Below are 27487 nucleotides of genomic sequence, written 5' to 3'. Positions count from 1 at the left end.
TTGTTTATATATATATATATATATATATATATATATATATATATATAAAAACACTATGAAGCAGGCATATTACTAGATGACTTCTAGTACTTCTAATAGACTTCTATTACTAGAAGGCATGTTAAACAAAGATTTTAAGCATGGGGATTAATAGAAAGAAAGGTGCACAGGGAAAGAAAGACACACCATTTGGGGTCCTGGGCTGCTCAAGCGATAGTTGCACTTAACATTTTTTTTATTAATTGCACTTTTATTTTTATTTGATTTTTGCATATACTTGCTTTTATTTAATGTGTGTATTGTGCTGGCACATATGTAAGTGCACCCGTGTCATGCAGTGTTCGCAGAGGTCAGAGGAGGGATCAGATCCCCTGGAACTGGAGTTACAGATGGTTGTTAGCTGCCGTATGGGTGCTGGGAATAGAACCTGGGTCCGCTGCAAAAGCATTCAGTACTGTTAGCCACTGAACCATCTCTCCAGTCCTGCAGTTCACTGTTTACAAGTTATTTACAGGATTTTGGTGAGTTCTGGAGTTATTAGGCTCATGGGTTGTTAAAGAATTTAAATGAGATCAGAAGATTACAATTGATAAAGTAAAATTATAGATCTTAGGGAGGCAGGAATTGGATATCTTCATTGGAAACAAAATTAATAATCTTGTTTGAGACTCCTAGAAAATGTCAAGAGAGGATTGACCACACCCGAGGTCATATACATCCAGGCCTTAAGCTTGGTTCATTGCTATTGTGACATAAAATATATAATTATAGATAAAAGGAATATAACTTCTAAGTCAGCAAACTTCATGGTCATGTTCTTCAATTCCTGCCTCTCTTCTGGTGGGAGGCATCATCAAACCCCAGAGTTGGAGACTATTTTCTCCTGAGTTTCTCATACTTTTCCCCATCTATATTCAATTACATTTTAAACACTACTTATTACTCCATTTTCAAAGTTTTTGATGACTCTTTCTAAATCAAACAATTTTGAGGACTAATTTCCAGGACTTCTTATTGGCACTAGATATTAGTATTGCTTTGAAAATATTTGCCAATTAGAGATAAAACTCTTCACCCCCATTGTCTCTATTTCTTAATGATGGTAAGCTGGTCTCCCTATGTTCACCTTTTTAAGTGATGAGTATTCTACCTTCCAACATTTTTTCTAGACAGTCTTTGACATTCCTTTTGTTATTTTGAAAAATATCTAAATATATTATGCCCACGTAGTACAGTTTTCTTAGTCAGAACTCATTGTCAAGATCTTTCGAGCATATTTGCAGAGTTCTGCAGAACTGCTGTGTTTCTCCCTATAGGGATAGTTTTAAAATTGATCACTGCTTTTTGTTAACTAAATAAAGGATGCATGGTAGCTGTAGGTCAGATGACAACAACAACAGCATACAAATAAGAACATCTTTTAATAATATATCTTAGAATTGTATGGCTTACACAATAGGAATAGAAACATTCAGAATGATGACCTATACAAGCTCTTGGACCATTTCTGCCTTTCCCATTCATTTCCTCAGTTCTCAGAGATGCAATTTATATATTGAACATTATGGATAGTTGGTCTTCTGTCTAAATGCTCCCTGTTACAATCTGCAATTATGTCACTTATATTCTCACTGTAAGTCTTATGGAACTCTTCCAGGTTATAAAACACAACTGCGCAATGTTAAAAGGCAGAATGCAAAATTAAGAATTTGAATTTTAAATTCTTACCCTCTCCAGTGTAATTTCTTCAAATTCATATTCAATTTCTGTTCCATTGACCTGTAAATAGAGAGTAAAATGAAAGAGAAATATTAATGTATTTTGAAGATGAGATGCTACATTTAAAACATTTTAGGGCAAGTCCAGATGTGGTGGCCTGTGTGTCATTCCAGGACATTTTCTTTATGTTTGTATTTTTGCTTCTAGTTCTTGTTCAAATGATATGAGACTATCAAAAAAATCAACAATGATTCAATCTTTTAGAATGATGTAATTTATTTGTTAGGAGACTATACAAAATATGCATTATGGAACTATAAAGAACAAATCATCTAATGGTGATGTTATAATTATAAAGGAAATTATTCATTAATATCTGTTCAAATTTCATGAATAAAAACTATAAAGTGTGACCTTTAAAATGACAGTGCAGCTATAGATAATATCTCTTTTCCACCTTCATTCTCTCCCTCCTCCTCCTCCTCCTCCTCCTCATCTCCTTCCTCTTTTACTTCTTTTTGAGTGGTAAAACTACATTAAGGATGACTGTGCCAGCTAAGATATTCTTTTTCCTCGTTGACTGAAGCTCAGGTAACTGATTCCAATTATTCTTCATTATGATTACTGGGAAGCCTTGGACCATGCAAGTATGCCCACATACCTCAGAAGCAATAAGAAAAGAATAAAGTAAGACACACTTTGAAATTTCTTATTAGAAATTGTCTTAATCATCCGATCAATCCTTGCAGTGATCTGAATTTACAAAGAGAAGAACATATTGAGTGCAGCCAGGCACCTTAGTTTTGACAGATGTGCACAGAGAATTATGAGGAAATGCCATAAAACAAATCTAACAAACATTCAATTGCTAATTTCATCTATCACGGATTTCTCCTTAGCCAATTAAAATTTCTGAGAAAGAAAAGTCTTATATTGGCTGCTGCTTGTCTAATGCAAATCTTAGCAACACCATTAGAATTTAGGAATCATTCAGGGAGACAAATTTTCAACTACAAAACTGTAATTTCTGTAGGATTCTAACTTGAGTTTGCCTTTCCATCTTAAGAGAATTTAAATATAATCTGTGGACACTGAGAATTGAAATATAGTCTGTGAAAGCCAGGACTACAGATCCAGACCTTTGCCCAGTTTAGAGCTGGTAAGAGGGAATTGATGAAGGAGGAAAGGGAAACAAGTGAGTTGCTAAGTTAAGCACTCTATTGATTTATGGTCACAGATATTTGTAAGTTCACTTTCCTAAGAAATGTGGAAGTATTATCATCGGTGGAAGGCATATTTACAGTGATAATCTAAAAACAAGGAACGACAACGTAGATGAACTAATATGCCTCTGCGACTCACTCAGAGCATGTTTTTGATTATTCAATTACATGAGCTAATTGGTGAATCACATTTTACTCTGTTATTACATTATCAAACAGCCCTAAACTAAATTTGATTTTCTGGGCTTCAGCAGTTTAATGACTCACACAAAAGGACATGGTGATGTCACAAAGCTACACCAGCTCGATGAAGGCTTGTGTTAGGCATATATAAAAATAGGAATATATCTCAAAAGTCCCTGTATACATGTACTTCTGTATGAATCTTATTTATTTGTTCGTTTATTTATTGCAGCTTTCCATAGTTGATAGAAGGGCAGCAAAGCAGACAAATTAGCGTGGTATGTTTTCATTCTCTTGCTATGGCTCTATGAAGTTTTTCTTTGTTTCACTGGGTCTCCGCAGTGAAACCTCTACATTACTAAAGTGAAGCTAACTGGGGGAAGGGAAAAAAAGACTTCAAAGAGAGAAAGACAAGTGTGTGTTAATGAATATCTAAGGCTTTACTATGAAATATATTCTGTCAAAAAGTGCTCAGAAGACAAGAATATTTTCATGGCACGCATTACTTAGCATGTAGCCTATATGCTATTTGATTAACATTTTTAGGATGGTCCTAGCAATATTACATATGCATAGCCTAAGTAAGTATTCCAAAGTTTCCTCATCAGTTGCATGAACTGGTTCTATAAACCATGGCGGTAGACTTTCATGTACTCCATGGATCTTTATTTTCAGTCTTAGGGAATAAGTTCTAAATTTGCCTAATTTAAGACTATCCAGGCTCTCTTAAGTACAGACAGTGATATCTGGATATATTCATGCTTTTAAAAGAAAGAATAACATTGTAGATAACAGGACCTAGTGAACATGGAAGAGTGAATGGTTTTAATCATAGGTGAGGCAAGATTTCAAACTGAACTGATGAACATTTACGTAAGGAAAGCTATTTGAGAGGCCCTAATTCTCTTGTAGTAGAAGACTGAGGGCTATGTTTTGTTGATGAGCTCTGAAAAAATACAAACAAGAAAAACAAACAAACAAAAAAAGAGCAAAAGTCCTAGCAACACTCCTAATGGAAGAAATTTTGTTGGAAAGAGTGAAGGAGAACTAGGAATTCCTCCGTTTTCATAAATACCTGTCTTGGCTGTGATTTTCATGGATGTTTATTGTCTTTTCAGATAACTAGATCAGTAGAATGTTTTTTTAAATATGTGTCCATAATTACTTAGATTATGGTTTTTACTGAGTGATGAAGAATCAAGAAATTCTACAAAAACCAAGTCCCAGCCATTATTGCGTATCTTCCTCCACGAAAACAAAACTATGTTGGAAATGGAGTCTACAGTTGTGTGATCTTCCTCAGTGGTTCAGGCTAATCCTTATCAATTTTCCAATATGCAACCTTCTTTTTAATTTTTTATTATTCTGTGTGTTTATGATGTGTGTTCATGTATATGCATGAGTGTGAGACAACAGGCATGATGTGTGTTTGTGTGTCTGTGTAAGTCAGTGGCCAACTACCCACGTTGGTCCTAGTCTTCTACCTTGTTTGCAATGGTCTCTTGTCTGCTGTCCGTTGCTGCATAAAGCAGGCAGTGGGCCAGTGAGCTTCCAAGGACTCTCCTGCCATCACTTTCCTTCTAACCCTAGGAACATCAGGACTACACACACACACTATTGCATCCAGCTTTACGAGAGCTCTGGGGATTCCAACTCTGGTCCTCACGCTTGTACACCAAGTGCTTTACTCACCGAGCCCATGAAGTTCTTTACCTGAAAAGAATTCTATGAAGTAATTTCCCACTTGACCAATCACATTTCCTGTGATATTTAAGCACCCTAATAGTATTTTGTGCTCCTGATACTTTGGGGCCTGGAAAGTTCCATGGTTGAGTTTTCTGTTCTTACTGTAGTTCCTTTTATCACTTACAATCTCATCTCCATTTTGACAAGTAGAAAAATGAGAATGCTAGCATTTTTTTCTAGATTGGGAAGGTTAATAAAATAAATACAATTACCAAGTTGTGAAAATATGCTTTTCTTTAGATAACTGATAACTCTGTGAGGGCAGCTGGTAGGTTCTATAATGGCCAGGAAATCAATCTGATACCACACATTGTCTCACATTTGTCTGGGCATGTGGCCTCTCTAGCATCATAGGGCACTTAAATGAGGAAATGACCCACTGCCCACTTAAATTCATAGCTGGTATTTAAAGTTTTTACTTTATAAACATAGAATACTTTACATGGTCTCCCCCTCTGGCAACTTTTACTCAATTTCAGTTTTTCTTTTCACTGCTTAGTAACCACCTGCCTAAATGACATAATTTGATTTCAAGATTTATTTTTATCTCCCTAAAATAAATTTTTCATGAATATCACAGGTGAACTATTTCATGCTTTAATCTTTTAAAATTGGAATCTTAATGATTTCTCCAATTTTTTGTGATTACCAGCTTTTTAATTTATTTAAAGCTAAGAAAACACTAAACTTTAAGAAGAATGAATTCTTCTACATCCCTGTGCCACATATTTTAACGAGTGATAAAAGAGGGCCAACAGAGCATAGACTTCATTGGACTAAACTCAGTTCTACCCATAGAACAACTATTGGATATTAATAAAAACAGACTTTAATAGATAATACATATTCTCAAGAAACATACATCTCTTTTATTGAGCTTTTTAAATTTTATGCATTTCCCACTCAAATCCAGACCTCCTCCCCATCCATGCCTCCTCCCATCCCCCCACCAAACTCTATGCATTCTGCAATACATGCTGAGTCCTATTGATTCAGGTGTTTGTGCCCAAATGTCCTCCATTGTAAATACATCCACTGGAGTCTAGTCAGCCCATCCAGCGGTCCTATGTAAACCATAAATACTCTCCATCACTTAGCAGCAATCAGTCTCAAATAGTTGTCAATCTAGTGCCAGCCTGCCACCTATCTCTCACCTCCCCTTTGGGCTCTTGCTTAATTGAGCTGACAAGAGTCCAGTGCTTGATGTCACCACTGCCACAGGCTCACATGAGCAAGCCTCCAGTGCTCTGGAAACCTCCACCTCCCTGTGTTTTGGAACCAGCCCTGGCTCTTAGAATCTTTCACCTTCTCTTCCACAATGGTCCCTGAGCTGTGGGTGGGTGAGGTTCCATACAGGAGTCCCATCCTACGTTCTCCAAAACTTGGCCAGTGGTGGCCTTCTGTGTGCATCACAGTCTGATGTATAAGGAAGCCTCACTGGTGAGAGTTGAGGGGTACATTAGCTCTCTCTCTTGAGGCACCAATTCACAAGCATTTAAAATATTCGTTTTGTGAATATTATAAATAAGTATATTCACCATTTCCATCCCTCTCAGTCTGCTTCCAACTCCTCCTCCATTTACCCCCCAATTACATCTCAATTTCTTGTCCCTTTCCTCAATAATAATTGTTTCATATACAGTTATACATTTATAGATAATACACTGAGACAATTTAGTGGTACTCTTTTGTACTTGTGTTTAGGGCTGTTTTTTGTTTTGTTTTGTTTTGTTTTGTTTTGTCTTTTTGTTTATTGTGTGTTTGAGATAGGGTCTCCCTGCTTGGAACTCACTATGTAGACCAGACTGAATTCAATCTCACAGAGATCTGCCTGCCTCTCAAGTGCTGGAATTAAGAACATGCACCACCCACCACTCCTGGCAATACACAGCATTTTAAGACCCCAAGAAGTGTGATGGGCAATGTGTAAGATACAGAAGCATTTGTCATGGACCTATCACAACCACAGACAAGGTCTGTGAAAATCTGTGTTTACTACTTACATGCATAAATTCAATTCCTTACCAGCATAGGATATAATAGACGCTGTGGCGGTTAGTTTTGATTGTCACTTTGAGTGAATTAAATGCTTAGAGAGTAGGAAGATGGCTTAATGAATGAAGTGGAATTGGTGAATGAAGACTTGATTTCAGATCTCTGCCACCCACAAAATCACACCTGGCAGAATACATCAGGAACTCCAGCCTTGGTGGAGGCAATGCCAGGTACATCCCTTTGAAACTGTGAGCCAAAATAAATCCTTCTTTAAGTTGTTTATGTCAGTATGTTGGAGAGAGTGACACAAACGTAACAGATGCCATACTCCTCCTGACTCAATATAAGCAAATGCTATACAGTAAGTAAAACGAAACTTTGAATATTATTGTTATAGAATATAATGCTACCATCAGACTGTGGGTAGAATATGGTGGCTATGGAGACCAGAACATTCACTCTCTTGGAGAGCAAGACACAGGCTTGATACTTTGCCTTGGAATGTAGCACCGGGCCTTTCACAGGGCTGTCGAGTGACTACATGAATGAGCAAACAGATGAATCAAGGAAACAAGGAATGGAATTTGTTAGGTGAGTAAAGTCAGGTGTCCTTAAAGAAGATTTAGGTTGATGGACTTTTTCCTGGGTCTAGCCTTTATCACTCATACATTGTATATCTTCATATTTGAGATTAACTTTTTGGAGGAACTCTGACTAGACAGGCTTCCAACACTATCACACCCTCCAGGAAGTGTACAAACACATACACATGCATTCAAGCATTTCTGTATTCCTCTTTCTTAGCACTTTATCAATATTTATCCTTCACTTTCACTGGAAGATCTCTTATTACAAACATCTTAACACTTTTTGCTTTTTATACCTGGATCTATGTACTCTTAGATGTTCAGTAAGTAAGAATGTTAGTCACAGAAAGGGAAAAAAGATGCATTTGATAACCTTTCTAAATGGCATTCACAAATGTGGGCAATTTCTTTCTCTTAAAAAATTTCATATTTTTATGTACGGGATGGTATTAACAACAGTATTTCCTTTATGTGGTTATTATGAGAATTAAATTAGATAGTGTATATGAACATATAATACACATCTTAAAAGTTTGAGAATTTCAGCTAAAATTCTACAAAATTATTTCCTCAGACTTCTTGAAATTCTTTGAAGGAATATATGATGCTATATATGTTAACTGACTATATATAGTGGGTCTTCAATTATGAGAACTATTATTTCATCAGACCCTACTTCTTGAAATTCTTTGGAGGAAGATATGATGCTCTCTATATATTAACTGACTAGCTCACAGTGGGTCTTCAATTATCAGAACTATTTACTATTAATACTTTTAAAAATAATTTATTATTAAACTTTAAGATTTTCTGGGTTTTGGATTTTTTCTTTTTTCTTTTTGGTCTGAGACAGGGTTTCCCTATAGCCCCAGCTGGCCTGGAACTCACTACTTAGATCAGGATGGCCCTGAACTCACAGAGATTCATCTGCTTCTGCCTCCCAAGTAATGGGATTAAAGGTGTGTGTCACCATTCCTGGCTTGAGATTTTCACACAATATAATTTTATGATGCTTAGATCCCCTTCCCTATTTACACCTCTGCTTACTGTCTCTCATCCAATTTAATGTACTTTAATACTCTATATATACACTCTATCTCTCTCTCTATATATATTAGAGCACTATACATACACACATACACACACACACACACATATATATTAAAGTCAAATTTGTGTCCCCAAATGTCCTTCAGTGTAGCTCCATCCCATAGAAAAATATGCAAACCTATCGCTATAGAAGCTTCTTAAAGCATATACATATACAATAAACGTAGTTATCCTATAACAATGGGGTATTTCCCCTGCTAGATACCATAAGATAACATTGAAAAGTTTCAATGACAGGAATTGACTTCCTGTTTTGAAGATGTTCACCAGGGGCTCAAAAATTACTGGCTATTGCCCCTGCTCTTGGTTATCCTCAAGAACTTTATGGTAAGACCCTATTGCTAAAACCACTCCTTACGTGAGTTTTAGAACAAACAAGGAGACATCAAGGTGGTACTGACTTCAAAATTTCATATCTAACTGGCTAGGGGCCAGGGCACAGGCCATAGGGGAGAACCTACTACTATCATTGTGCTAAACAGACATAGCATTAAACTGATTCCTAATGACTTACTGTTCTACCCAAAGAAGAATGAATTTCTCAATTCTTAGTACAGAAGCTTCATCATGCAGCAGGTGATTAATACAGAGATTGTCCCCCTCCGTAACTGACCAATGAGCAGAGAATAAGAGACTTCCAAGTGCTTATCCCTGAACAGGATATCTGTATCCAACTTCTGCCTCCCAAGGCTCCAGGGGGTCATTGCATAAGAGGGGGTGGAAGGACTGTAAGAGCCAGAGTGGAGTTTGTGCAGTTACCCATATGAACTCAAAACAATGGTGATAATGTACACAAGACCCACATAAACTGAATCCAGAAAAAATTCCAGTGTAGGCGTGAAGAAGTGGGTATGAAATCACAACCCTAAGTGAGGAACTACTGGCAACTGATACCTGCTGGGATGGGGGAATCATTCTTCTTTCAAAGTGTGACTCTGGGTAGGTTAACTAGGCTTCAGTGGAGGGGGTCTAAGTATGATAAGAATGTACTGTATGAAATACATCAAAATTCAATTAAAAGAAAATAAAATAGACAGACAGACAAATGTACCCACACACCTACCCCTGTTTGCTCTGCCTCTATTCAAGAAAAAGAACAATTAGATAAGATTAACGTTCCTTCACAGCATCTTTAAATTATTTTTCCTTTAAACAGTTTTGTGTCTTTCTTTAGGGAAAGGTTCTCTCAGTGGCATGGAACTTCCCAATTGGGCCACAGTGGCTGGACAGTCTATCCCAGAGATCTGTTTGTCCCTGCTTCTCTGCTGGGATTGTAAGCATATGCCACCATGCTTGGCTTTTTTTAACATGAGGTATAGGGTTAGAATTTAGGTCTTTATGCATGTAAGGCAAACACTTTACCAACTGAGCTTTCTGTCCAGCACCATATATTAATATTCTTAGTTGATATTCTAATTTTGGTAAGAGCATTATGTCCATTACTCACTTGAATATTCTATCAGCAAACTGACTTTAAGTTAAACTTAGAAGCTAAACTTCTAATGTTAATTAAGCAAACTTCTGAACTCAGTGAACTGCTAAAATATAGCTTTTAGCAAGTAAGGAAAAAAATTTATCAGTGTTCTAGAATCTTTGTCTTTTTTTCTCATTTTTCTTTGCCTTTTTAAAATTTAAGTTTTCATAACACATAGAACTTTGAATCTAGATAAGTGATCATAAACTTATATTTAATTAAAAATTATGGGATTTTAATTTAGTAGCTTTTACTATAAAAGTGGAATAAAACCCTCTTAGTATTTTCTGTCAGGAGAAATTAAGAAAAATGGTTTAGGGTTCTTAAGCAGATATGAAAAAATATATATATACTCAAAATTGAAACATATATATATATATATTTTTGAGGGGCCAACGTATTCACTTACTAGGTCCAAAGCTGGATTAGCCTCTGATTTGGAAATGCTTCTTTTTCCACAGCTCTACTTTTTGCTTTGTACAATATGCAGATTGAGGAAGAACAGGTGGTTTTAATGCACTCATTTGGCTTCAGTCTGATGCAGGCTGTTTTCTTTGAGCTTAAATATTTCATGAATCTGAATATGCTCTTTGAGAACACTGTGTTGTTAAGAATACAACTGATCGATGCTTCCAAAGGTAGACTGATACACAGGGTTCTTGTTCCATCAAACCCTTTCCCCTTTACCGTCCCCACGTGTAAATCACTTAGATAGTTAGAAAGTACAAAAGAATCAAGAACTCAAACCATATAACGAAAACAAACAAACAAACAAAAGAAAAACCAAAATCAAATCAGACAAAATAAAAAATCCCAGTGCAGATTTACAAAAGGAATCATAGATACAGTGATACAGAGGGCCAAGAGTGTTTCCTCTTTGACTGGAGTACAAGATGTTGTATCACTTGACAGAATAGTAATGTTCTCTGCTTCAATTAGACTTTTAAAAATTATGATTAACATGTATCAATTTTACAAAGTAAGCTATAGATGGCCATACATACCTATAAGGTACTGGGCTCATTTTATCCCCTTACACTTTCTTTTGTCCCCTCCCATTTTGTCTTCCTTATCTCCAGTAATCTCCACTTATTTTCATCAATCCTGCAATCTGGTTTGCGTTCTGTCTGCAAATAAGAGTTGATCTTCAAAGAATCAAAGCAGCTCTTTCCATCTGTAAACACAGAAATCCCCTCACCCCATCTTCGTCCTCTTTGGTATTCACCAAGTAGTCTACAGGATACAGTGATGCTCCTCAGTACATCCATTTCCTTGGATTATATGGTCTGTCTTTGCTGATGCCCTCTCTATTGTTCTGTGGACAGTATCTGTGTCCATTTCTTTTCCTCCTACTGGATGTGAGTATTCACCAAGCTCTGCTGCTTGTTATTCTAGAATTTTTATCTGAGTTTTCATCTCTCCTGCCTTTTTCTTAAGTAAATGCATTAATATCACTCCAGTCACAATAAATCTAAAAGAGAATTGTTCATCTAGCTTAAATATAACCATGATTTCCTTCAGTCTGCTTGACATCTCTGTTCAGGAAACCCTCTTTTTCTAATATATCCTTTACATTTCATATCAACAGTTAATGTCCTATTTCACCCATAAATTACTACTGATTTAATTTGCTAAAATATTTTTGCCTATTTTATTTTTCAATATCAATATATTTTTCATGTGAGGTTAATCTTACTAAAAAGCAGAATTTTCACCTCACCATTTTGCTGCTCAAATAACTTTATGTTATTTTATTTCCTAAAGAACATCCTAGGGCATCCACCAGCTGCCCCAGAACTGAGTTAGCTTTCTAGGCATGTGCTCTATTTCTTACCTTCAAAAAGCCAATTGTGCTGAACTTACACCAAGCACCTCCTTTTTTTTGGTGTCATTATTTAAGTCCTAAATTTGCCCTAAATATTTTTACCCAGTATATACCATTAAACTTCTAAGAAAAAAAGTATTGAATGCCCAGAATTTCTCCTGTGTTAGATGAAGTCTTACTGACGTAGTAGTAAACAAAAGAAGTCTTTGTGAATTCTGTGGAGATTTTAGGAAGCTTCCTTTCCTATTAGCCAAAGTTGATCCTTCTATAGAATAGATTTTCCTTATCAACACTCTGAAAAATCATCAATATAGTCTGTACAATTGTAAGAAAATTACTAATAAAAATAATACTTACTATGGCACTCACTACAACCCCCACACCACTAACACTTGAACTACACTCTCTACCACCACAATTGCCACACTACTTTTGTGCTTTCTACAGCTTGTACTATATGCCAGGCACTTCTTCAAGTTAATGTAATCATTACAGTAATCCTTAGACCATGAAATTTCAATGCTAATTTTCCTGTTGAAGAAGCCAAGTTTCTCAGTCAAGCAATTTCTCCAAGGTTATATAGCCATAAAGTACACAAAATTGGGACTATCTTATTTATTATTCTCATTGTTTAATGATGGAAAATATATGTTCAACACATATTTATTGAACAAAATATACATATGAGTTTGTATAGGAAGGAACAAAGGGATTAGGATACCTAGTGTTTGCATCTTGTGTCTGATAATAAAACAAAAACCTTTCCTCCTGGCCACAGATGGCAAAGGGCCTCTCTTACTACACTATGATCTTCATGGTCCAGCTCTTGGAACCGTGCTTTATCTTCACCGATGCACTATCTTTTGCTCATAGAGGCACTGTCTGTTAAATCTCTGCCTTTCTTGCTGTACCTAATTATTTGTCCCTCAAAGTAGTCATGTTATAAACATTTAATAAATACATGAATCAATTCTATGTAATGGGATTTTTGTTTGCTCTGATCTTTTGCTGTTGTTGTTATTGAGACAGGGTCTCCCTGTAGCCCAGTCTGGCCTAGAATCCACTATGAAACCAAATTGGCTTCAATCTCTCAGAGAGCTGCCTGTTCTGCCTCCCAACTGCCAAGATTAAAGGTGTGAGCCACCTGTCTGGCCCTTATTTGTTATAATCTTAAAAGAAAAATCCTTTACATTCAAAAGTCTTTGTAATAATTGTCACTTACAAAGAGGTGAGCCATCATAACCTCTCTGTAACCATCTCCCCTCAAATCTTGCTAATAATAAGCTTCCTCCCCTTTCACCTGAGAACAGGTCATCCTTTCAGTAGTTTTCAAGAACAGTCCATCAATTAACAAATGTGTATCAAGTGACTACCCCTGCCCTCTTTACCTCTTCATAGAAACTCTTTTAAATCTATTTTGAAAGCACATTACTGTTGGGGGAGAGTTCTCATAACAGATGAAAAATTTATTTGTTAATGATATTATGTCTCATGGTTAGTAAGAAAGAGAATGGTAAAGTAAAAGATGTTAGAAGGATACAGGAATGGAGGTATTTTGTTAAAAAATGAGAAAGCCTAAGCAAATGATGGAGGCCTATGTATGCTTGTTATGATTTATCAAGCATGACAAAAAGATCTTAAAATTTCTAAGGTCATATCTTAGTCAACTAGTTTAAGGATGTCTCATCAAGATTTATTTAAAAACGTTTGGATTTTGCTATCTACATAGCACATGGTAATTAAAAGTACCAGATTGGTATAACTAACCTTCTTGGATGTTTAATAGCCAGACTTTGAGGCCTATACTAATCTGGTCAGAGGGACTTAAAGGGACAATTTTTTTTCTTACCCTCCAAGGTCAAACAAGTTCCAGGGGCTATGGAGCATCTCTCGAAATGCCCAGTAACTTTGGTGAGTTACCGGTCCTCTTGTTCAGGGAGGCCATGGAGACCCCAGAAGATGGACTTGAACCAGTGTCCAGTCTACAAAGAGGAGGGTCAACACAGAGGAAACATTTCCTCCATGTTTCTAAGTGAAACCCAGGTCAAGCAGGACCTCTTGGCTTATCTTCGCATAGATGGAACTGGTAAAGAAAAGCCTGAGGAGCCAGGGGCTCCCCCTCGAGCCCATGTGACCCCTGAGGAACAGATCCTCATATGACCTTAAAAGTAATAATATTGGTTTATTTGGTCCAACTGTATGGTCTTAAACACCCAAAAAGAAAGTATAACCAAAGATTAAAGTCATCAGTATATTTCTTTAAGAATTCAAGGGATTACACATCCCAGACATTAGACTTAAGTTCTTATAAGATGTTATTTAGACAATTATTTCTCATGGTGATTTTGTTCCTAATTGGACAGTGCTAAACAGGTGTAGGACTTTAATTCTTGGTCTGCAATACTGTAGTACCCACTTGCAGCTGAGGGAAACAACTCAGTATTGTTCTAAAATGATGGCTAAACTTGTTTTCTCTCCCTATCTAGAGGCCATCTAAGAGGGAGCTGATTCTAGCCACTCCAACAGTTATCAAAGTGCCTGACAACAAATCCTGAGTTCATCAATCATCAGTCCAGCCTTAACAGACAAAAGAAAAATGAGGAGAAACCTGTTAGATGGATGCTTTTGGGAGCCCTCATCAAGAAATTCCAATGGACTTTAATTTGGACATTTTCTGGTTCCCTGCCTAGAAATTGTAATACTAACTACTCTTGCCTTTACTTTTCCTTCATGTCTCCCAGGCACCAGTCAAGCATCTTCCTTTTCTCCTTATAGTTAAGAGTTATACAACTTGGGAGTCTTTTAGATAGACCCACTGAAGGGGCACCCCAATTGCCTCACCCTGCGTCCCTGTTCAGCATGAAAGAAGTCAGAGCAGTCTGTGTCTCAATTCCCTACTGGCAATTTGGGTAACCTCTTCAGATAGAAACTGGCTAGGCAGCTAGGGTAAAAGGACTCCAAAGAAAAGTAGCCAGTTTCTTTCTTGGCTAAAAGTCAAAATGTCCTTGGAACTTTTAACAAAGTACTCTGTCCCAAAGGCCAAAAATGTTAAAAGTATTTGGGAGCTCTTATCCCAAAAAGATTTTGGGGTTACCTCTTCAGAGGGGGGAATGTTACAATATCAGTAGCCCCCTGATTATGCTGTGTCATTTTGATGCTCACTCCCTGTTTCATACAATTTCTTACAAATTACTACGATTGCTAAAATTACTACCAATCAGGTCATGGTCATTTATCAAACTTTGGATTCTCCTGAGATAGATGAGTTGGCTCTTAAAGCTTGTGATGACACTTCTCCATTATAAAACAAAACAGGGGGAGATGTTGGGGAACCCTGCTGTTAAGGTAGACTCCTTTCTCAGCAAGGGCTTCCTGCCTGGCTTACCTGGAAAGTGCCTCTAAGCACGGATGCCTGGCCTTATTTGAAACATGACCTTTGGCATAGTTACAAGCAATAAATCTGCACCCAAGTTTTTTCTATATGACAATTAGGCATTTCCCTATAGCCAGGTGATAGGATCCTGCTACCACATGTAAATAAAGCATACTATGAACACCTATCAGCTGCTAACCCTAACCCTGACCCCCACTGAATAAACAGCTGTATCACTGAATCTGACTCCCCAGAAGGTCTGCCATCCTGACCCTGTTCATCACTTCTGCTCCCTTTGTCCTCGTGGATTGGTGGCCAACAGCCCACGAGGGGAGGGAGAGACCCACACATTACTGTCTTCATAAGCCTGTGGCTACAGGGATTTGCAAAGTTTCAACTTGTTTCACAATAGTCTAACAATGTTATGTATTTATGTACCACTTTAAATACATTATCACATTTTTTCTCAAAACAGTCTTAAATTGGTAGCTATCAGTATAATTTCAATTTAATAGATAAATGAAATGCTCACAGATAGTACATGATTTTCTTAAAACTGTTCAGCTAGCAAACACAAGTCCTTCACTATGCACCTAGATCTCGTCAACTTTGATTATAGAGCTGTTTCTACCAAGATATGTGACACATATAGGTTATCATTTGAAATTGAGACAATGTTGATGACATCATAAAAATTGCTGATGCTTAACCATTCTTAATTATACAATGGAAATTTCATTAGGTTCTGTCTTAGAATGCAATAACTTAGAATATAATAACAATATAATGTTGGTTAGGAGCTGGGATTCAGGAGTCAGATTGCTTACATGTGCAGCCTAATTCTCCTATTCTCTAGAAACAAGCTTTGGGGGCATCATTTAACCCCTCTGAGCCTTTGAGACCCTGTTTACAAAATGGCAATAATTGCATTTATCTCATTTGTTTGGATAAGGACTGGATGACATAATTGTGTGAATCTCTAGTTCTTAGAATATAGAATATATTAGTAACAGTTATTCTTATGTTTTCCCTAGCTTGACTATTATCTACCTTTCTAAAAAGCCATGTGTGTCTGGTAGGGAGTGAGGGAACCAGGTGGGGGAGTCATTGATGGCTATTATTCTTAAGAAACTTAAAAATATCTCCTCACTATATGGTTGTATGAAAAGTCCATTAGTATAATTTGATTTTCCTTGTCTTACATCCTGAGATTCAGTTAACCTGGATAAAGTAAGAACCAGTATCGGCAAGAGTATACATAATGAGTTGCTTCAAAACAAAGTCCTACAGTGGAACCTCTACACTTACAATGGAACATAGTGGAACAAAGGGTAGAGAGAATACTAATGCATCTCTTAACTTCCATTACTGAAGCTCCCTCATGCAACAGAAGGCACTGAATACAAAAGGCCACAAATGGCCAAAACACAGAGAGTAAGAGCCTGCAGAGTTTGGGTCCCTGGAAAAGATTACTGTATTAAACTCCAGCCACCCAGGGCCCAGGATCCATTGGGGAGTAGGGACGGAAAGATTGCAAAAGCCAGGGGTAGAGGTGCATGATCATATTGAAAGAGAGTCCTACAGGCTCCTGGAACCTTGCTCATATGAACTTACAACAATGGTGTTAGCCTGCACAATACTCATGCAAACTAAAGCAGACAAAAACAGGGGAAACGAGCAGCAGGTCACAAGCCTAGCCAAAGCACTATTGGTAGCTGATTACTGCTGGGTGTGGGTGACTAGGCTCCAGTGGATTACCTTGCACTGAGGGATGTCTAGGTACACTAACTTGACTCAATAGGCCTTAACTCAAATGACAGAGTGCATCAAATCTGATGGTGGTGTATGGGAGGGTGGTGATGGTGGAGGGGATATAAAGATGTTTAAGATCTTTTGTATAGAATATACAAAAAAAATCAATAAAAATTATAAAAGACCCTCCAAAATTAAAATTCCAGTTTTTTACATCTGTATCATCTCTTCTCAGTCTGGATCATGGAGTTGAGGAGGGGTCATGCACATTGAAGTGTTAGTTGTGACAATAGTTGGGTAAAGCAGGGCACCTGGGTTATGAAGTGGATACAATACACTGAACTTCTCTATCTCTAGACAGTTCTCAGCCCAGCACTCACTGTGAACTTTTAAAGTATTTGTTCACAGTGCTACTTTGGAAGTTGATAAAATGAGGTTGAAAAAATGCATGATTAAGCATAGGTCACTCCTCTCCCCTCCTCCCCCTCCTCTCCCCCTCTCCTCCCCCCTCCTCCTAATATTCTGTTGGAACAGAACACTCAAAACACCGCCAGCCTGAATTCTCTGCTGTATTAAATAAATCACATGAATACCTTAAATGTGGTAAATAAGTACCAAGTTAATTAGACAGAAATCTAAAGAAATTCCAAGGATCAAAGGCAGGTGGTAGGGAAGGGAGACGTGTTTAGGAAATCATGTTTTCATAGTACTATCACTTTTTCCACAATGACCTCTGTCTAAAATATTCTTTCTTTACCTATATAATTTCTATTTATTCCATCAGAAGACTCTTCCATGATCCTTCCCCCCTCTGTCTCATATGGCTTCAAACCCTATCTTTCTATTCTGAGCCTTCTTACACACACCCATGCCCTTCTGCACTTCTGGGCGTGCACAATTTCTATTAGGATAGAAAAGTCAGCGAATACCTCAGCTTTACTGACAGAGGGGGCTGGCTTCATTTGGAGAATGCAGAAAAACACTGCTCAGTTGCTAGAAACAATAATGATTTCAGTTGCAAACAATCATGAAATGAGAACCCTGAAGCAGCCTACGATGATAACAGTGGTTGTTGAAATGAACAGACTTTCCAGAGTGAATATAAGCTTGACTGGGGAATGTTGGGAATTAGAGAGTCAAGCAGACCTTGGAAGTACTTACATATCTCTGCCCCATTAGAAGGCTGAGTGTAAGGTTGCACATATACTCAGGAAAAGGAAGGTCTTAACCATTGACTTAACCATTGACTCACTTGGCTGACTCATTGTGAGACCTTCCACATACACAGAGTAGATATGAGAGCATGTCTCAGAAAATAAATTCTCCAGCAAAGATGTAAACTAAATTTAAAAACATCCCTCAATACTCAGACAATTCCACTGGTAGAAGATGGTAATTCTACTAACTCAAGGTATTAAAATATACCCTCTGGGAAAACACTGAAGAAGGCTGGTTTCTTAGTTACTTTCTATTGCTGTGATAAAACACTGACCAAAACCAACTTGAAGAGGAAAGGGTTTATTTCTCCTTCAGCTTACAGTTCATCGTGGAGGGAAGCCAGGGCAGGAACTCAGGGTAGGAATCTAGAGCACAGACCACAGTTGGCTCTCTGGTCTGTGCTCAGTCTGCTTTTTAACACAAGAACATCTGTCTAGGGGTGGCATCACCCACAGTGTGCTGGACCTTCCCATATCATTCAACAATCAAGAAAATGCCCCATAAACCTGGCCACGGGCTTATCCACTGGAGGAAATTTTTCAATAGGGGTTCCATCTACCCAAGTATGTCAAGTTGGCAACTAAAGCTATGCAGCACAGCTGATATAAAGGCAATCCCAGGAAACTGGAAAAAATCACCAGATATAACTTATCAGTATTAGAGGTAAGGCAGACTCCACACAGACTAAACAAATTATCAAAAGCAGCAACAATATGGCTTGTGGAGAGAGATCAAATCAGAATTCACATTTGCTATCAAACATATACTACCTCTGATCCCCAACACCCAGGTAAATTCTAGGCAAGCATCTACATTATTAACCTGCTGTGAAGTCTGTGTTCTACAAGTCCCAACCTCTCAGGCAAGATGTATCCACTTATGTAATAGTGGTATAACTGTTACAGGGGTAACCAAATACATTATGTTCAGATTTGAAGTTGTTTTCACAGGAGGGAATGAATGCCGAGTACTGTAAACCTAGTAATAAACACATGGCTGAGGAAGTCATAGGCCCTTGGGGGACCTTACTACTACTGTTGCTTAGCTAAATTGACATAGGGTTAAATTGCCTTCTGAACATCTATGTTTATGTCCATAGACAAATTCTACTTTCAGCCTTAACCAGAGAAGACTCTCTTTGCAGTAAATGGTTGGTGAATAAGAGATTCACCAATGTTCAAGGTGCTGAGATAATTGTGGTCCAGTGTTCAGCCTTAAATAAAACATTTATAAAACCTCTCTAAGGCTCAGGTGACATCACAGAAGAGGAAATGGAAAGAATGTAAGAGCCAGAAGTGTGTTGTTTAGTTTTTATTGTCAACTTGACACAATCTAGAGTCATCTGGAAAGAGGGAACTTCAGTTGAAAACTTTTCTTGATCAAGTTGGACTATGGGCATGTCTGTGGGGCATTCTCTTGATTGATAACTGATGTGAGGCAGCCTAGTCCAGTGTGGGTGGCATTATCCCTTGGCAGGTGGGCTTGGCCTGTTAAAAACAAAACAAAACAAACAACAACAACAACAACAAAAAACCCAGCTGAGTATGAGCCAGGGAGTGAGTGAGGAAGCCAGTGAGCACAGCTCCTCCGTGGTGTCTGCTTCAAGCTTCTGCACTGAGTTCCTGTCCTGACTTCCCTCAATGATGAATTGTGACCTAAAAGTGTAAGGTGAAATAAACCCTTTCTTCTCCAAGTGTTTTTGGTTGTGGTGTTTATCACAACAAACTAGAATATGAAAATAGGGAAAAGGGCTGTGAAATGTCATCCTTTGGGAGTGCAGCAGTCATTGCAATCATGAGCTCACAGCAGTGGTGGTTTACTGCACTGGGCCTGCATACGATGAGCCCTGTCAATCATGGAAGAGCAAAAGCTCAGGAGGCCCTGCCTTTCTGTGCTGCAGTAATGACTACTGATCCATTCTTGGAGAGGGGGAGTCACTGTCTTTAGTGGTGTACCCACTGGCGAACCTATCAGGCTCCAGTGGATACTTCCAAACCCATGGTCATACAGATGGCTCTATTTAAAAATCAATAAAAAGACATGAATATGGGAAAAGGATTTGTAGGGAGTATGGAGGCTTGACAGGGATTGGAAGGAGAGAAGAGGGTGAGCATGAGATTAATCAAAGTGTAGTACATGAAATTGGTATGAAACTGTCAAAGAACAAATTTAATTAATAAAGTAAATAGCCAGATATAACCCAAAGGTGGTGGCAGATGCTTTTAATTCTCACAGTGGGGAGTCAGAGAAACGTGACTCCTTAGGGCTCACTGGCCAGCAAGCTTAGCAAAATTAATAGGCTGCAGGTCCCAAGGAGAGACCCTAATTCAAAAATCAAGAGGGATGGCTCCTGAAGAACAACTGAGTTTGACCCTTGACCTCTACATGTATGGGCATACAATGCACATACATCTGTATCTGTACATGTATGTAGACATACACACACCCTCCAAAAAGACTAGGAACAAGGGAGAGATATCTTCTCTTAGTGATGGTTTTTAACATCGTAATGGAAATCTAGTTAATAAGAAAAGGCATTAAAAGGTATACAGAGTATAATGAGAAATAAAGCAACCTTATCCACATATGTTATAATGGTGTGTATGGGCTCATTCAACAAAGCATTCAATAAAAAAACATCCTGGAACTAGGAGTGATTGTAGCAAAATTTTCAGATAAAAGGTTAATACTCAAAGGTGAATTGATTTCTTATAGGCCAGTAACATAAAGCAATGAAGGAGAGGAATTTGAAATTAAATACATGTTACTATTTACCTCTGCATCCTCACAAGTAAAATTCTATTTCCAAGAAGCAGCTCTAACGTCCTACAGAGTTCTACATATATTAAGTAAGTGAATGTATAATAATTCAAGTTGTCTAAGGTCACTGTTTCTACCTAAACTACCAGTTGGATTTACAGGCTCCAAATAAAATCAAAATGGAGTCGATTTTCAGCAGTGTCTGTATATAGTCAATGCACAAACACCAGCATCGCAGGCAGGAATGTTATGCTGAACATGCAATGTTTGGACAGCTATATCTGAAGCAGAAATATGTAAGTGAATGGTTGCCAAAAAATATTTGCTAGTGGCAAACCTGTTAAGTATGAATACTGTAGTACTAGTGAGAAATGATTTAAAAAATTTTTATTGAACTTTTGTGCATTTCATATAATACATCTTGATCATATTTAGACCCCCTCCCCTATCTGTACCCTCTATGGCACCCTCACTGGATTTCATGCATTTTATCACATATGCTAAGGCTTACAGAGTTAAGCTTGTGTCCCCAAATGTCGATCGGCGTGAGTTCATCCACCAGAGTCTAGTCAGCCTATCTAGAGTCTCTCTCTTAAAGAAGATCAACTCTCTCTCACCTGGCAGTGCTTAGTGTCAATACTGCCTCAGCTAAAATTGGGACTTCTTACCCTGAAAAATACCTTTCTGAAAACATTTAAATATCACTCAGTTTCCAAATTCAAGTGTGTTCAACTGCGTAAATAGGTTGAAGTACGTTAAGTGTAAGAGTATTCATTAGGTTCATCAAGCACATTTAAAAATTCCTCAAAAGTTACCTTTTAGTATAACAGAGTATATCATATATTTATGGAATGTATGTGAAATATTATATATTAGCACAAATTAAACTTAGGGTATGGATGCTGCTGTTCGAAAATGACTACATGACAGCATTTCTCCTTGTTGACATAGGTCACTATAGAGCTGGCATATCTTCATTACATCTGTCATCATCCTGATACTTTTCTGGATGCCTTGGCTTACAAGGAATGAAATGTGGTTCCTATTTTCAAGACACGTATTTAGCTTCAAAGGCCTCTGGAGGACAGCTTGTCAATTTTCTCTGAAATGAAGGGGCTTACAAAGATGGAGAGGCAGTGTGCTTGTGTGGAATCTCTTCCTTGTCTTCCCAAGGAATGAAGGAATCATCCCCTGAGCTTGAGCTATGAGTCACACGTCACCAAGGACTGTTTAACCCAAATGCTGCTTTGGAATTTAGCATCTTAAAACCAAAAGAGAAAATATATTTTAAACCCACAGGAACCCATTATTTCCAAGTCTTGTTTTAAGAGAATTTTCCTCTCTGTATTGCTGAGCATTCCTGGTATTGTCATCAGCAAAATCAGCTACTCTGGGCACTATTCCAGGCAGGAAGGATAGTGACTGCTTAACATCCTTTGCCTGTTGGAGTTAGTGAAGGACATTTGGATGGAGCATTCAGCGTTCAGAGTAGAGGCTTTCGGATGACTTAAACCTATTAGTCAATATAACAGAAATGCTCCCAGGGTAATGTACCTCATTGCTTTAAACACAGAACTGAAAAAGAGAAAGTACTCAATACAGGAAAATTGCCTTGGCAACGTGGCATAGATTCTTTAGAATCAATCTTTAGAAAGGCTCTAAAATTTAACCACTGCAGCTTGAAGTCTTTGCAGAAATGCCCACAGCATTCAGCTTTTCTAATATAAAATATGATGCTTCTGGTTTCCAGTAACATTCCAATCATTTTAAATACAGACTCCTACAAACTCACTACTGTCCAAATATGCAAAGTGCCTCATGAGAACAACCTTCATTTTAATCCAAAGATCCACTTTCCAGAATAGAGAAATTTTCAGTGATCATGATGGAGTCCGACTTAGAAATGAAGGACTGTGGTATGATTTATTTGAACACATCGAAATTTGGATATATACAGGGAAAAATGTTAGGAAAATTATTGTTTGGCCATCTATATTCTGAATTTCAGAAAGGTGACACTTAAGAATTTGTTCAAGCTCACCAATTATAGATTCATATTAAGTCATAATCACATTCTCATAATATAGCTCAGGGTAGTCTTGCATACATTATCTTTTTATGAAGTAAGAATACTTTTGTATCCATTTGAAATAGTAATACAATCTGAAACACAGACAGGTTAAAACAAGGTCTGCTGATAATTTTATGGGTGCATCTTTGAGTCTTGGTTTCATATTCATTTTGAAAACTTCTAACTTGAATAAATTCTCATAGACTTTGCAAAAATGTTTTCCTACTGAGCTAATATTGAGGTAAAGATTTAAGACTAATTCTTTACAGAAATTGAATTTAAAATTACAACCCCAAAGCCACAGACCTCCCTTTCGTTCCTACTCATTCTCCAGCAGGAAGGTTTTGGCAAAAACTTGGTTGTGCTCTTGCCAAAGAATGCCCTTGAAGGAGCAGCATGCTCAGCCAAAAAGTCAATATGTGATTATTTGGGGGTAAAAAAAGAGCAGTATGTAATAAGACCCAAGTGTGCTGGCAATAATAACTCATACTGCCTTTATTGAAAGACAAAGTGTCTGTGAGTTCTTTTATTAGTTACAAAATTGAACCAACAAATGGCAAAGTGTACAATAAAGCCTATTAAAACATTTATTAATTCACTCATTCAAATATGTAATAAGTGTCATCCATATTCTGAATATATGAATATTATAACATCAAAAATAGTCAGTGTTGATGCGAGGAACAATAAATGGGCAATGCAAACATCATACTGATAAAGTTACTTCTCAGAGGCTTGGAGACTACGGTGAAAGCCAAGCAGTGCAGCAAGGGAAGTCTCACGGTAATGGTACACAGACGGAAGTTTAGAGGCCTTAGAAGATGAATCCATTCCCGCTGCATCGAAGAAAGCAACCAGAAGGCCTTGCACAGTCCATGTTTAGTCTCAAAAGATCAAAAAGCAACAAAAGAGTGAACCAAGGCGAAGGGAACTATATTCCGGGAGTGTAGATAAATGGCTCAGCATACATAAATACATAAAAAGAGAACACAGCAGGGCTGGAGAGATGGTTCAGTGGTTAAGAGCACTCACTGTCTGCTCTTACAGAAGACCTAGGTTTGAATCCCAGCACCCACATGAAACCATCCGTAACTCCAGTTCCAGGGGATCCAACACCTTTCTCTGTCTTCTGTGGGCACTGCGCGGCAGGGGCACACTTACATGCATGCCGGCATAACATTCATACACATAAAATAAAAATTAATTAATTAAAACACAGAACATGACAAGGAAACATCCAGATATTCTCTAGAGTGAAACATTTACATCGATTATAAAAAGTGTCAAAATTTTAATTTGCAGTTCCAAGTTGTATCTTATTTAATATCCTATGTTTTTATAGTTGTATTTAGGATAAGAAACTAATTCAAAACATCTATTGCTGAGTCTCTTTCTCCAGAATGGCTAATGATGCAACGTATTGAAAAGACAAATCAAAGAAACGAATATGTCATGAGCGTCATCCATATTAGAAGCTCTCTTTGTTACTTGAATCATACAAGATACATAATTTTGCTGAAATAATTCCAGATTGTACAATTTTAGAGACTTCAATGTTGTTTTTGAGAATGAAAGTCCATCTTTTGGGAAAAACTGGGCACTGTATACATTCATTGGAAACAGCACCTGCCCTGGCTTCTTCCCAGGGCCCACAAGGTCCCCTGTGGGAGACTTGATGATTTGCAGCACTCTCGGGATCAAAGGAAGCAGTACTTATGGAGCCTTTTGAAAACATCTTCATTCAAACAGCATTTTCTTCTTCTATCACTCTCTTGGAAAATGATAGATTTTTCTCAAGATACCTGACAAATTGGAACTAACAAATTTTACAGGAAGTGGTTTTATATATTTACTGTCTTGATAGTAAAAAAATGAATGCTGGTTAATATTATACATATTAAAATAAGTACGTTATTTATATTTAGACAGTAACTTTTCATATAATCTTAAGAGGTATACAAATAATGTCAGATAAAAAAGGGGCTAAAACAAAAAGTTTAACAGTTTGAATAGATTTGATTTTTCTAAGGAGCAGAAGACATGAATTCTGGTCTTAATTTTATTGCTAACTAAATGGGCAATCTAGAAAAGTCTTATTTTCTACTTGGACCTCAGTTTCTGAAGCCATAAGCTCAGGTGAGTTATTGTCCTTATGTTGTTTTATCTTCCAAATAGTCAATAACGTCAGTAAATATCATTTTAATAATAAATGTTATTACTGACCACGTGAGCTTTGCAAGATGACATAAAGAATGTCAAATGGACTGTTGCGTTCAGTCTTCCCTTCCTGTTTATACTGTATCTGATGTTAGCTGAAAACTAAAGTCAGGAAATGTTAGATATAATTGACTCATAAAAGGAAATGCTACCAGAGCTTGGCACAACATGAATTGTTTATAATAGAAACTGAAGTAAGACATGTACTCAATTTCTTAAGAAAACTTTGTGTAAACTTCCATAAAGTAAAAGGACCAGAAACTGGAAAACCCCAGTATGTCAATGAACTATTACAATTATCCTAAAACACAGCTATTGACATATATTATCAAACTATTCATGACAACTTCCTTTTTTTGCACTTTTAACAAATATAGTTATTCCAGTAGATATTAAGCCAAAATAAAATCAAGAAGATTTGAAATGTGAAAGGCATTGAAGTGTATCAAATAGAATAGTATTTTCATGAAAAGTAATCTTAATATAACAAGAAAAGAGAATAACATAGCATGATTTTGAGAAGTACAACAATAAAATTTTAGAAGATAGGAAAGTATTTGTGCTACCATGAAAAAAGATTAATATACTTTATAAGCAAATCATTTCTCTGTCTTCTTGTCTTTTGAAACAAACTCTTCTGAAACTGTTGAGGTTTGCCTCAGACTCCTGTGTTCAAGTGCTCCTCCTGTAACAAAGTTCCTTAAAGAAAACTGTTAACTGGTTTAAGAAACAGTGTACATTAAACAAGTGTTCATGGATCTTTGGACAGATGGCCATCACTGATGGATAAATAATTCATGATGCTAGATATGACGTAACATACCTATTCTTCAAACATTTGGCAGGTAGAAGGATTTCAAGGTCATCCTTGGCTACACAATAAGTTCAAGGCTAGGCTGTTGTATAAGACACCCTGTCTCAAAAAACCCTAATTAATTAATTAATTAATTAACAAATAATCATTGACAATTAAATGTAGTCTCTGTTACCTTAGTTCACAAAATGGGTGGGGAGTGGAAGTGGAGGGGACAAGAGCTATGGACATTTAGTTGACTCAACTTTCCTGGCAGTCAATTCAAGAAGGACTTGCCATTTGTACATAGAATCTTCTGTTAAAATCTATCAATGAAGACTGGGAAGATGACTCAGTCAGCAAAGTGCTTGTCATGCAAGAACAAAGACCTGAGTTCAGATCCTTACCACCCATGCAAAAAATTGGGCATTGGTGTATATGGCTGAATTCCCAGTCCTGGGAAGGCAGTGACAGACAGATCCCCAGAGTTTATTGTCTATCCAGCTTAGCTGATTTGATAAGCTCCAGGTGCACTGAGAGATTCTGTTTCAAAAAACAAAATAGATGGACTGGGAGATGACTCATTGGCTAAGAATGCTTGCTATACAATGATGAAGGTGTGAGTTCAACTCCTCAGCAACCCTGTAAAAAACTGGGCATGGCCATGCATTTTTCTAAGGCCAGAACTGTAGGAACAAGGACAGGAAGGTCACTGGGGCCACCTAGACAGGAATATTGAATTACTGTCAGTCTATGTTCCCATCCAGTAAGATGCCTGTCTCAAGAGAATAGAGAGGAAATTGATAAAGCAAAATACTTGTTGGGGGCTGGGGCAATGGCTCAGTGATTAAGAGCACTGGCTGCTCTTGCAGAGGATCTGGGTTCAAATCCCAGCACCCACATGGCAGCTGACAACTGTCTGTAACTCCAGTTCCAGGGAATCCCACACCCTCTTTTCTCTTGCAGGGCACTGCATGACATGGTGTACTTACATACATGCAGCCAAAACACTCATACACATAAAATACAAATTAATAATAATGATAATAATAAAAGATACTTGATGGATGGCCTACTCTGGTCAGAAATATGCACACCCATACACACACCCACACCCACACCCACACCCCCCCCCACACACACATGCATGCACGCACACACACAGGCACACCATAACCAAACAAAAACAGTAAAGCAGAAATTGGCTGACATAAATCTCTAGCCTCTGCACAAACTTTACCTATAAGTATATGTGCATAAACAACAAATACATAACACAGACATGGACACACAGACACAGATAGAGACACACACACAGACACAGACACACACAGACACACACACACACACACACACACACACACACACCCCTACTAGGGAAAGTTAAAAAGGAAACAAAACCAACCAATTAGCAAAATATGGGAACTTCTTAGAATTTGTG

General features: G+C 37.5%; 1 protein-coding gene across 13 annotated transcripts in view; it reads right to left on the bottom strand.

Annotated features, from left to right (window-relative positions):
* Dlg2 (discs large MAGUK scaffold protein 2) overlaps nucleotides 1–27487 on the bottom strand; it is a 2328307-nt gene that overhangs the window by 748626 nt on the left and 1552194 nt on the right. For all 13 annotated transcript variants that reach the window (XM_008844185.2, XM_029568893.1, XM_008844178.2 and 10 more), the window contains one exon: nucleotides 1729–1779. In XM_008844185.2, coding sequence (XP_008842407.2) covers nucleotides 1729–1779 — 51 coding nt within the window. The remainder of the gene's footprint in view (nucleotides 1–1728; nucleotides 1780–27487) is intronic.

Source organism: Nannospalax galili, unplaced genomic scaffold (assembly GCF_000622305.1).
Source record: "Nannospalax galili isolate Female #2095 unplaced genomic scaffold, S.galili_v1.0 scaffold278, whole genome shotgun sequence".
NCBI classification, from domain to species: Eukaryota; Metazoa; Chordata; class Mammalia; order Rodentia; family Spalacidae; genus Nannospalax; species Nannospalax galili.
The sequence above is the reverse complement of the archived record's forward strand: the minus strand, read 5'-3'. Positions and strand labels throughout refer to the sequence as shown.